General features: G+C 41.2%; 1 protein-coding gene across 3 annotated transcripts in view; it reads right to left on the bottom strand.

Moving 5' to 3' along the window:
• The window catches only part of CAMK4 (calcium/calmodulin dependent protein kinase IV), an 84,205-nt gene that overhangs the window by 37,882 nt on the left and 34,305 nt on the right, over positions 1–12,018 (bottom strand). For 2 of the 3 annotated variants that reach the window (XM_053407667.1, XM_053407663.1), the window contains 3 exons: positions 7,834–7,912; positions 3,012–3,065; positions 110–172 (listed from right to left, as the gene is read on the bottom strand). In XM_053407667.1, coding sequence (XP_053263642.1) covers positions 110–172; positions 3,012–3,065; positions 7,834–7,912 — 196 coding nt within the window. The remainder of the gene's footprint in view (positions 1–109; positions 173–3,011; positions 3,066–7,833; positions 7,913–12,018) is intronic. The other variant, XM_053407664.1, reaches the window with a different exon arrangement.

Genomic DNA, 12,018 nt, shown 5'->3' with positions numbered 1-12,018 from the left:
TTAATTACTTCTTTAAACCTCTGCTTTTCATTCTGCCTAAAGGTTCCACAATAAAACATCTGCATCACAAGCAAACAAAAAATTGTGTTGTAAAAAATACCCAACTTACAATATTTGGATGTGAAAGTCGAAGTAGAACGCCTATTTCGGTTCGGACAATCTTCTTGTCTACCTAGTTAAAGGGGGGGGATGCATAATAAGTTTTTGGTATTCATCTTAGACATTTTTAACTATTACTGTGCAATCCTAAACACATGTTCTAGGAAGTGAGTCCTACTGAAATCACTGGGACTTACTTGCATGCTAATATATTTAGGATAAGGCTGCAGGTTAAGAAATAGATATCTGAGCAAATATACCAGCATTCTTAAAGAAAATTCAAAGATTTCAGTAACGTTTCATACAAAATTATGATGGAAATTTGATCAGCACCCATTGTTTCAGCTGACAGGAAGTTCCACTGGATCAAAAAGTTTTCTATCTGCAGACGGCACAACCTGCTACAAGCACCTGTCTCATTCAGCAAGGCTACTTTTTAAAATCTTGCATTACCATTCAAGCATCCTATATATTTACACAATATATTTGAAACACATTATTATTCTGAAACCTGCCTTGTGTTCAATTACCTTCTGAGCACAGTTCCAACGACATCAGTGTGACTGCAAAAACCAATATAAGAAAATATGCCTTCCTTTCTTGAGTTTAATGTCTACATAAAAAGACAGTATGTTGTTCGAAGACTAGAGGTGCAGCAATAAAACTGCTAGCACGTTTGCAAAGCTAAGCAGGGTCCGGCATGGTTTCAAAGTGGATGGGAGACCGCATGTTGAGACTCCTGCATTGCAGGGGGTTTGGGGTAGATGACCCTGTGTCTCAACTCTATAATTGTGTGAAGTGGAAGGCAAGTAGGCTCAGGGGGTGGAGAGGATGGTGGAGGGAATCTTGCTAATACCAGTGAGAGGAGAAAATGCTCCAGGCACCGAGGTCAACATCACTGAAACCTATATAATGAAAAGAAATCATAAAAATAAAATTAATAGTAGATGTGATCAGGGGCACAAAGAGGTCTGAAGTCTGAAACAAAGATGATCAGCTATTTTAGACAGATTTGAGAATACCGCAAGATACTGAGGAGACAAGAGAAATAAGTTTACACTAAGTCTGAGGGGGGGAAATATGTTCAAGAAGCAGAAGCAAGGTGTACATGAAGCAAAACTTCCCTTTGTTTTATTAGGTTAGTAAGCACTCCCTGCTGGTGAATATCTGTGCCCCCAAGCTACTTCTGTGTGAGGCAGCAGTGACCCTCTAGTGCCAACATGTCACAGAGGATTCTCTTTTTACAACACTACAAAGTTAATTTTAGAAATGTGCTCAAAGACAGAATTTTATATCACTTGTTTACACATTTGGGAGAGGGGAAAGGTTTCCTCTGTGCTCTGAAAAGACCCAGCAAGCTAGCTGAAACAAGAGGGTAAGGAATAAGTGCCTAGAGGGTAAACAACAACGGAAGAAAGGAACAATGGGGGGGGGGAGAATCTTACTGTTTTGTAAGCTCCAGTAGTTTTTCTGACTGCCTCTCCACTTAAGATGAATGTTGCATGTTTCAGCAGAACTCATCACTCAGTTTTATAAAATAAAACATTAATTACTCAGTCCTTTAGTGCACTCTGCGCACCCAGCAGATTTTTGTTTTTGTTTGTTTCCAGTTTCCAGTTCATGAAATGCTCAGAAATTCCATTTGGCAGTTTCCATCCCTGATTTGCCAGTATGATATCTACACATGTTCATACCACAGAGTAATAGTTGGCATTTATTATTGTCCTACTTTAACATTTTGAAGCCTCAGGATGGAATTACAAGGTTCCATCTGCAAGCATATTTGCTTGCCAGATGGAACATTCCCCTCTCTGTATGTGCTGTTCTGGGGTTTTTCCTGACCCCCTCAAATGCAATTTCAGGGCAGGGGGCATGTGGGGAGGGGAGGGAAGAAATGAGGAAGTTCCATTGCACAAGTGGAAACCCTTGCACAAAGCTTCTGCTGGCAGGGTTCATTAGGTGAATCCCGTCCTTAATGTTTGTTCAAAATCGTTACATAGAATTCATGACCAATAGTTGCAGGAAATGCCATCTACCAAGCAACAGCTGCTGCACACATGTTACTTATTTCCTTGCAGAATGAATGCTGCGCATTTAGCTGAATGTGTAGCATAAATACTAGGCGAAATGCACTCTTTACCATTACAGCAAACAGGCCGCCGTCCAGGTTCAAGGGACAATGTTCTTCTTACTGTTCCTCCCTGCTTTGTAGTCAAAGTAATAAGGCTACTGACTGATTAGCAATAATTTATTTACATGAATGGCATTTACCTAAGGCTGCTTTAAACACAAGGCTTCAAATGTGCGATTCAGTGTGTGTACAGACATTGAATTCCTGCATGAATTAGCCTTTCACTTCCCATGGAGCAGGCAGCCCAACATCAATGAAAAGAATGGAAAATTTCCTCTGCAAGCAGATCTTTTGCTGCATGGGATTACTAAACTGGGCGGGTATATTTTTGCAGTTCTAGTTTTTCTGAAGCCACTTAATACTTTCTTCCTATTATCAAATATGGGACGCGGGTGGCGCTGTGGGTAAAACCTCAGTGCCTAGGACTTGCCGATCGTATGGTCGGCGGTTCGAATCCCCGCAGCGGGGTGAGCTCCTGTCTTTCGGTCCCAGCTCCTGCCCACCTAGCAGTTTGAAAGCACCCCCAAGTGCAAGTAGATAAATAGGTACCGCTTTATAGCGGGAAGGTAACGGCGTTTCCGTGCGCTGCGCTGGTGCCAGCTCGCCAGAGCAGCTTCGTCATGCTGGCCATGTGACCCGGAAGTGTCTCTGGATAGCGCTGGCCCCCGGCCTCTTAAGTGAGATGGGCGCACAACCCTAGAGTCGGACACGACTGGCCTGTATGGGCAGGGGTACCTTTACCTTTACCTTTATTATCAAATAGATATAAACATAGCAATACCTTTTCTTGAAACAACTTCTTTAGAGTTGCACAGAGCTCTTCAGCAGGCAACATCTGAAATAACATGTTCGTTTACAGATTACTATAACAGCTTTACGCCCAGTTTAGCCTTGGCCCAATGGATACATTGGAGCTCATGGTACAAAAAATAGTATATCCTTATACAGTGCTATTTTTCTAGAAAAAGAGGTGCCGGAACTCACCATGAACGCCTCCCTTGTTCTCTTATAACGGCAATGGCGCCCAGCTGAGAGTTGCTGGAACTGTGTTCTGCCGAGTTCTAGCTGGGGAAAAAACCCTGTCTTCCCTAGGTCTTGCTAAAAATGTACCCAATCTCTAAACTTTGCTCTGAATACACATGTGAATTAATGTTTATGAAGCATACTACCTATGCTTACCCTTAAAATGTTTTAGCAGCCACTACCATGGCATTAGTGAGCTTTTCATGTCATGACAACAGGCTAATGTTTATGAGGATGGTCACTGGTATTTCACACTGCAGAGTTTCTGTGTCTCAACATTGAAGGCCACATTTATTTGATACTTATCATTTGTTATATAATTTATAAATGATAAAGTATGCATCATCATGAAGAGTCCAAATGTTTAGGATAAAACCTTGTGGCGGGCGGGCAAACAAAAAATCTGGATAAAGTGATAACCATTCTACTGCTTACAAACCTCTTACCAAGCCCTACTCTGGCACTAGTTTGGTGTTCATAGAAACAAGACTCAGCTGCACATTACCTGGCGTAGTTCCAACAGTCTGGTCAACAGATGGTACAGCGAAATATTGCTGGCTGTTTCTTGCTTTACTAACCTTGAGCTTCAGGATTCAAGCTGTGTTTGGAACCCTACGGAGTGAGTGCAGCTTATATATGAGGGAAGTAGCAATTTGCAGCACAGGAAAGGGTTAAATAACTCTGCTCTCCACGAATACTGCTGTTATTTAGAAAGAGAGCTGGTGCGACAGCTTCTTTGCATGCATTTTTGCAAGACGGGTAGTTAGCCCTGCCAAAAATAGAGGGTCTGCATCTCAGTAGTTCAGCTGCTGCTTGGCATGCGGAAGGTCTCTGGTTCAGACCCCATCATCTCCAGTCCAAAGGGTCAGTGCTAAGTTGCTGTGGTCAAAACCACTGAGCCTCTTGGGCTTGCCAATCAGAAGGTCGGTGGTTCGAATCCCCATGATGGGGTGAGTTCTTGTTGCTCTGTCCCAGCTCCTGCCAACCTAGCAGTTCGAAAGCACGCCAGTACAAGTAGATAAATAGGTACCGCTGTGGCGGGAAGGTAAACGGTGTTTTTGTGCGCTCTGCACTTGTCACAGTGTCCCGTTGCATCAGACACGGTTTGGTCATGCTGGCCACATGATCCAGAAACAAACAAACGCCGGCTCCCTCAGCCTGAAAGCAAGATGAGCACTGCAACCCCATAGTCACCTTTGACTGGATTTAACCGTCCAGGGACTTTTACCTTTACCCTTTTTACCGGTTTTACACTTTAAAAAGCACTGTTGTGTAATTAATTAGGTGGTGAATGAACAGATAAATGCAGAAACATTCTTGCATTTCAAGTTTAAGCAACAAAGGCCAAACAGAATGTGGAGAGCAAGACTGATGGCTGGACTAGCTATAAGTTTGCTGGTATGCACATGGAAGCAGCAGTTGACTGTAAATGAGCAGAAGATTTGATCAAAGAGGGGTGAACAAGTTGGCAGAATTGGAATGAAAGTTGACATGACAGTTAAATGGTTCTTCCTGGAGGCTCAGATTTGTGACAGCACATAATCCTATGTATGCCCACTCACTTTTGAGGAGGACTTACTTTTCCCTATTTAGTTCAATTGTGCTTACTTTCAGGTAAATGGGTGCAGGACTGCAGCCTGGTGCAATTTCACTTTAGTGTCTCTAAAGCCTGAGCAGATTCCTCAATCTTTAAAGACATTCAGTTAAAAGTGTCTCACGTAACCTCAACTGCTGTTGGTAGGGAAGATTTATTTTTGAGAGACAAGTAGACTTGGCTCCATCTCTGGATATTTTATCTGCTGGGATGTAAGCTAAAATTGCCTCAAGTCCCACAGTTGCTGTAAAAACTGTTGCCAGTTTGGGTCATGATCAGGAATAAAACATCTTTTTCCTCTTCTCTGGGAAGATTAGTACAATGATTTTCTCAAAAATCATCCCTGAGGGACTCCCTTTAATATGACTACTTTAGAATGCTTCCATGTCCCTCAGGGGATCTGTTTTAATTTATAAATGTCATCAGTTTATCCCAAAGGTGCTCTCTATCACAACACACTTTTCATTCGAGTTTCAAGAGAGGAAGTTGGAGTCAACCGACAACTAGGGGAGGGGAGCTGTTTTTTATATTGCCCTTTTAAATTTTTTGATAACAAGACACCTTTAATCTATTTCCTTCCAGAGTGTCCATCTTAACAGCCCCATCTTCATTTCTTTAGCTTATTGAGGACTCTAAACAAAACATGGGGATTAAGGACAAGCTGTTCTCAAATAAAAGTCACCTATCAATGAACTCCCTTTTTCAGAAGGGTAATCAAGCTTTGCAACCTGTATATACCTTGATTATCAATGAAATTCCACAGGATCCACTGAAAAATAATTGTTAACATAAATGGGCCTGCAGAGCCGTGTATGCCAAATTTTGCATTAATCTATTTCTTTCATAATGTTCTACTAGGTCCCCTTAAACTAAACTCTCAAAATGGAAGAGACCATTATAAATTGATTTAACCAATGTTTCCTGTAGCTGTTGGTTGGATATGCTGAATGACCATGCCTGTCATTCAAGAAAGCACCCATCCGAAAGCACTTACTGACTTATTTCCCAAGATGATGGGCCTTAATCTGGATTTTTTCCATATAGAAAACGTCCCATACCCCGATTATAAATTTGCTGCTTTTTTACCTATTAACCAATTTGCCCATCTTTTAAAGATGTGGGGCTTGAACTATGCATATTAACTCCAGACAGACAGATAGTTGCAACATGGTCGCATAGCTCCATTGCACTGTGTTTACGCTTTCAACAGTGGTGTCAAGATATTTTACTGCAGAGCGATGAGCTACACCTGGGGCTGAAAATGAGAACTAGGTCTCAAATAGGAACATATGCACTGTACTAAATTTTTAGCTTGCAGCTCTAGTATTTCAAGCCCCTTCGGCGAGAAAACAATAAAACAATCCTAAAGTAGGACTCATTAAAATTATTGTCAGAACATTTTAAAATTTGGAGGAGCTGCTATTGAAGATAAGTCTAAACTCCATGGAAGATGGTGCGTAAGCAGCGCTGGAACCTCCCCTGTTGAAATAAGAGGAACAGAAAGAACAGTCCTCTTATTTGGTGGAATAAGTGACCTACAGTGATACAGTTGGTACAGACGTGCTATTCCACCTACAGAAGAGCTCTTTCCCTTTGCAGAAGTGACTTGGATCTCCATTGATACAAATATCATTCCTCTCTACTGAATGCCTCCCCTCACTTAACCACTGAAACCTGAAAAGGTTTTCACTGTCAATATGGCCACTGGCGGAGGAAGAGGGGGCGGGGGGGTGCACCGCCCCCGGCAGCGTGATCCCGGTGGAGTTCCATCACGGCTGCCCCCCCCCCATGCTGGGTGCCCTGCCCCTGCAGGCGGCACACCACGCCCCCAGAACGCACACCACGCCCCTGTGGGTGGCATGCCCCGCCCCCAGGATGCACGCCCCGCCCCCAGTGCCGGAGCATGAAGCTCCGCCACTGAATATGGCTGGATCATAAAGCTGTTGTTGTCAAGGAAATGCATCTAGACTGTCCCCCGCACTCCTGTATCCAAATTCTCTCCCCTCACCCCACCATTCTGCTTACTAATTTGAAAAATCCATAACTTATATGAATTTCGGCCTCAAAGCTAAATACGATGCTCAAATAATAGCAACTCTTTTGAGAGAGTTGCAGGTGCTTATGTAATAACCAGCTCTTAGATGAATCTCCTGACTGTACTTCTTCTGAATTTTTTAATCCTAATGCTATTTTTATAATACCATGAAACCTTCAGCACTCAGAGAACATGCCACAATGCAGAGTTCTCAAAGTACGGCATGCTAGCAAAGTTGAAGCAGCACCTGCCATTAACCTACTTACAGTAGAAATTAGCAATTCTCTAGGAACACATAAACAGTTTTACTCTTGTTTTAAACCTCTCTCTCTCCCCTCCATACCTATCCTGAGGGCTGCATTGAGGGTTGGCCACCCCCTGAGTCAGAACTATTGCTCAGGTACAACTGCAGCATGAAACAAAAGGTAAGGTTGCTTCCTTCGCAAAAACAAGAACTGTTGTGTTCTTTCTGGCATGTAGTCTTGGGGTGATAATCTCTTTCTTCTTCCCCCACCTTCATGCCTGTGCAGAAGATTCTGCTTTCCATAGAACGCTGAGTTCAGATTAGGAAGTCATACAAGATATATGGGTTAGTTTGCAGAACCTCTTATAATTTTTTATGTCCTTTCCATGGCTTCCTGCTGCTTTGTTCTCATCAGGAATTCATGCACTTGGTGTTTTCTAAATATACATTTTCTACTAACCATTTTACAATATGCAGATAGAATATTGATATATAAAAAGACGAGTAAATGCATAGCATGTCTTCGGGAATAATTTCCTCCGAAGGCTGCTGGTGTGCACATCATGAATTTAAATCGAACAAAGCTGGAACGTCCTCATTGGTCAGACTGTGCAATTAAAGCCTAAACACATTTGCAATGGATCCTCTGAAGAAAACCTCTGTAAGAAAAATTTGAGAAGGGGTGGTGGTGGTGGAATGAAACTTACAGTTTTCTTCAAGATTTTGACAGCAAATGGCTTTTGTGTTCCTTTCTGCCTGCATCTGTAGACAATAGATGTTGCACCCCTGAAAAAAACAGAATATAAAGTTACGTTCAGATATGTAGAATATATTCTATTCTATTCTATTCTAAAACGTTATTTCTCTGAAAACTGAGCTTGCTTTAAAATTTGAAATTTAATTCTTGGAAATTAAAATAAGTTATGATTTTTCACTGTACAGTTTTGATTTTCAGTTTTGATCAAGTACTTGCTTGGAATTTATTTTGGCTATATTCCTCAGCAATGTAACACCTACACAAAGTAATTCTGTTCATTATTCCATTCCCATTGCCCAGGGATATTTAACTACAGTACAGTACTAGGGAATCGTGAAGAATAAACAAATAAATAAAATCCAGTGCTAGCGACATTGTAACACTCCTGCAGAACAGAAAACTGTTTCATTTGTAGCTCTTTCTGTTCCACGGGAGAGTTGTTATTTCACTGCTGGAATGACTTTGGCACATTGGAAAATGCAATCTTCAGCTGTCAGTCTTGAAAATTTCTTTGCTCTTTTCAGTACTGTATTCAACTTTTCATACATCCCCACTTCCTTTTTTTAAAAAAACCCAAAAACCAACAACGACAGAATTAGGTGATGTGTTTTCTTATATGGAATATTTATACTGCAGTTCTAGAAGTGTTGTTTGGTAGAACTCTTTGAACATTAATTTTAAAAAACCAGACGCACCCACCATTTCCCTAATGCAAAATGTGTTACTTTGAAAAGTATTTTAGCAAGACCTTCCAGTTGCCATTTGTGTGTTCACACAAACTTCTTATCTACATGTTAAGAAGTGAGGGAAAGTGATGTATGAATTTGCATCTATCCTGAGCACATCTTCACTGAATGAAGAGCATCCATTTCTAATTAATATATTTGTAGTATATATTCTAGAGAAGGAAGGGAAGTTAAAATAATAGAAAATGCAATTAATGTCAAGTAGACCTGACCCAGCAGCATACTCAGAACATTTTAAAGGAAGTTGTAGCACAAGGCAGATGTGGAAGACACAAAACGAGAAAGAAAAAAGGGTCTCTGAGTAACGGTCCTTTCAATAGAGATGAAAGAGCCAATAATTCTGGGGCCGCTCAAGAAACTGTCAGAATTGCAGTTGAGAAGAATCCTGTTATTATGGCTGAACTTTCTTCCATTCCCATCAGCAACCCTTCCTTCTTCCGGGCATTGTTTGACAGACAAAATTCTTGCCTCAAATGTTTCCATGGGACATAACTGTCTCTTTGTTCACTTTTTTTCCCCCAGATTCTCTGAGAAGGGTGAGCAGGGAGTGGAGTGAGGTGGTGCCAGATTTAAAAGGGGAATGGATTTGGGAACTATGGTACATGCAAGGTCTACAACATGGGTAGGCCAACTAAGGCCCGGGGGCTGGATCCGGCCCAATCGCCTTCTAAATCCGGCCCACGGATGGTCCGGGAATCAGCGGGTTCTTACATGAGTAGAATGTGCGCTTTTATTTAAAATGTATCTCTGGGTTATTTGTGGGTCTTGCCTGGTGTTTTTACATGAGCAGAATGTGTCCTTTTATTTAAAACACATCTCTGGGTTATTTGTGGGGCATAGAATCATAGAATCATAGAGTTGGAAGAGACCACAAGGGCCATCGAGTCCATCCCCCTGCCAAGCAGGAAACACCATCGGAGCACTCCTGACATATGGTTGTCAAGCCTCTGCTTAAAGACCTCCAAAGAAGGAGACTCCACCACACTCCTTGGCAGCAAATTCCAAGGATATGTTTAACACAAACTCAGAAGACAGCAACTGAAATTAAGAACAAGACGTGTCTCAGTGTCTCCAGCTTCTAGCATCAGCCCAATAGGAATTCATTCATTTATTTTTTCTTCAAAATATAGTCCGTCCACCCACCCCAAGGTCTGAGGGACAGTGGACTGGCCCTCTGCTGAAAAGGTTTGCTGACCCCTGGTCTGCGTGAACCATTTGCAAAACAGTACGCAACCACAATGCATGCATGCATGCATAATGCTAAATAAAATGGCAACTCGGCTGCCCATCTTTTCCCCCTCTCCATCCTTCAGTCAGGCTGTATACATTTTTAAAAGCACCATGTGATGCATTTCTGTGCTCATTTGTTATTAATATTTTATACACTTTTTTTTTTAAGCGCAAGACTGCTCCAAAGTTTGAGTAACCAGAGAAGTTTGAGTAGCCAGCCAATGAGCACCATGCATAGCTGGTTTCTGCAGAAGATTTGCAGAACCTCTTTTGTTCGAGTTCAACAACGGAAGGGAAATGTGGATCAAATGTAGTAAAGGAGTTTCCAGAGTTGCTCCACTGTTCCAAAATGTCACATTTGTCTTTGCTCTATGTTTCACAAAGCAGCTGCAGCACAATCAGAAGGAAAAGAAACATTTTGCTTAATAAAGCTACAATTGCACTATGTATCTTTAAAAAAAGAATCAGTTCAACCCTGTACTGCATTTCAAATACAATAATCACCACCACCACAAATCCAATCCTGCGTAGATTTCAACTGGATAAATTATTCAAGTCTTAAACAGATTTGTATATTTTCAAGATCCAATTTCTATTTTATCTAATCGGGGAATTGCTACCCAAATCAAAATAAAAGGTTGTAAAATGATGAAATGAACACGGGTAAATGCTTTGCATGAAATGGTCCTGATAAGGTACTGGATCCAATACTATAAAAGCTAACTTTTTCTACATGCATAAGAGATTAGGTGTGTAATTTTGTAGGAGCATACAAAATTGGTAGTCTACACTCCACAGTAGTCAAAATTTTGTATAGGTAATGATTCAGAGAACGCTGTAGTTTCAGAAACCTTGTGTGTGCATGTGCAACTCCCCCTTCCATTTATTTAATGTCCCTGTGATTATCCAGAAATAATTTGTGGGGAAGGCAGCAAGGTCCCTCACCACTTAAGAATACTTGGCAAGTTGGAAAATCTGGCTTTGGAAAGGTATTTAAATATACCTTCTTGAAGAAACCAGAGGCCTTTCTCTTGGGCATGGTCGGCCAATTGGTGTCAAAGAAGGACAGAACGTTTTTTATGTATGCTACAACAGCAGCAAGAATACTTATTGCAAAGTATTGGAAGACGCAAGATTTACCCACTCTGGAAGAATGGCAGATGAAGATGATCGACTGTATGGGATTGGCAGAAATGACTGGCAGAATCCGTGACCAGGGAGAAGAGTTGGCGGAAGAAGATTCGAAGAAATTTAAGGACTATTTACAGAAATATTGTAAAATTAAAGAATGTTGAATGATGTTGGATTGAAATTAAGGGGTTTCCAGCTGTAATGTTATGAGATAAGGATTTGCTGAGTAAATAATTTGAATTGGAATACAAGAAGGGGAGGTATGAGGAGGTCAGGGAAATATGTCATAGAAAATTAAGTATTCAGAATTGTATGCGTTTTTCTTTTGCTTTTTTCTTTTTGTTTGTATAAAATTGAAAACTTAATAAATATCTTTATAAAAAAAAAGGAAAATCTGGCTTTGGGCACACTTATTTCTGGTTATTGTTTCAGAATTTGACTCTGCTCCTTTCCCCTTTTTGATCCATCCCCTTCCCTGCCTTTAATTATTATACGTTCCATTTCCCCTATTTCTTCTCAGGACAAAGTAGATGATTTATTTTATCATTTAATATTACACCCATATCTCACATTCCCTCCAAGGTGGCATAGTTCCAGTGCTTTTTTCCTGGGGGTACTCAAGGGTACATAGTACTGACACCTTTTTTCAGATGTTAAAAGTGTGACACTCACTGTAATAACTTTATGGTGAGTACTGGCATCTTTTCTTCTTAAAAGAAAAAAGAGAGCACTGCATAGTTGTCCCCCTCCTGTTTGATTCCAGCAACAAAGCTCTGAGGTAGGTTAGTAGCCCAAGGTCACCTAGTGAACTTCATGACTTTTGGGGGGGGGGATTTGAACCCCCATCTTGTAGGTCCTAGCCCAGCACACTGGCTGCTATACCACATCAGCTCAATGACATGAGAGATCCAGGAAAATTATCTCCTGCATGTTTGTTCTGTTGATAGCAGCTGTGGAGGAACAGGGTCAACCCAAGACATTTGGATGACTGAAGGAAAGGACAAGATAGTGTCTCCCCCAAAAGGATG

Source organism: Podarcis raffonei, chromosome 11 (assembly GCF_027172205.1).
Source record: "Podarcis raffonei isolate rPodRaf1 chromosome 11, rPodRaf1.pri, whole genome shotgun sequence".
NCBI lineage: Eukaryota > Metazoa > Chordata > Lepidosauria > Squamata > Lacertidae > Podarcis > Podarcis raffonei.
Note: the sequence above shows the minus strand (reverse complement) of the source record. Positions and strands in the feature narration are given on the sequence as shown.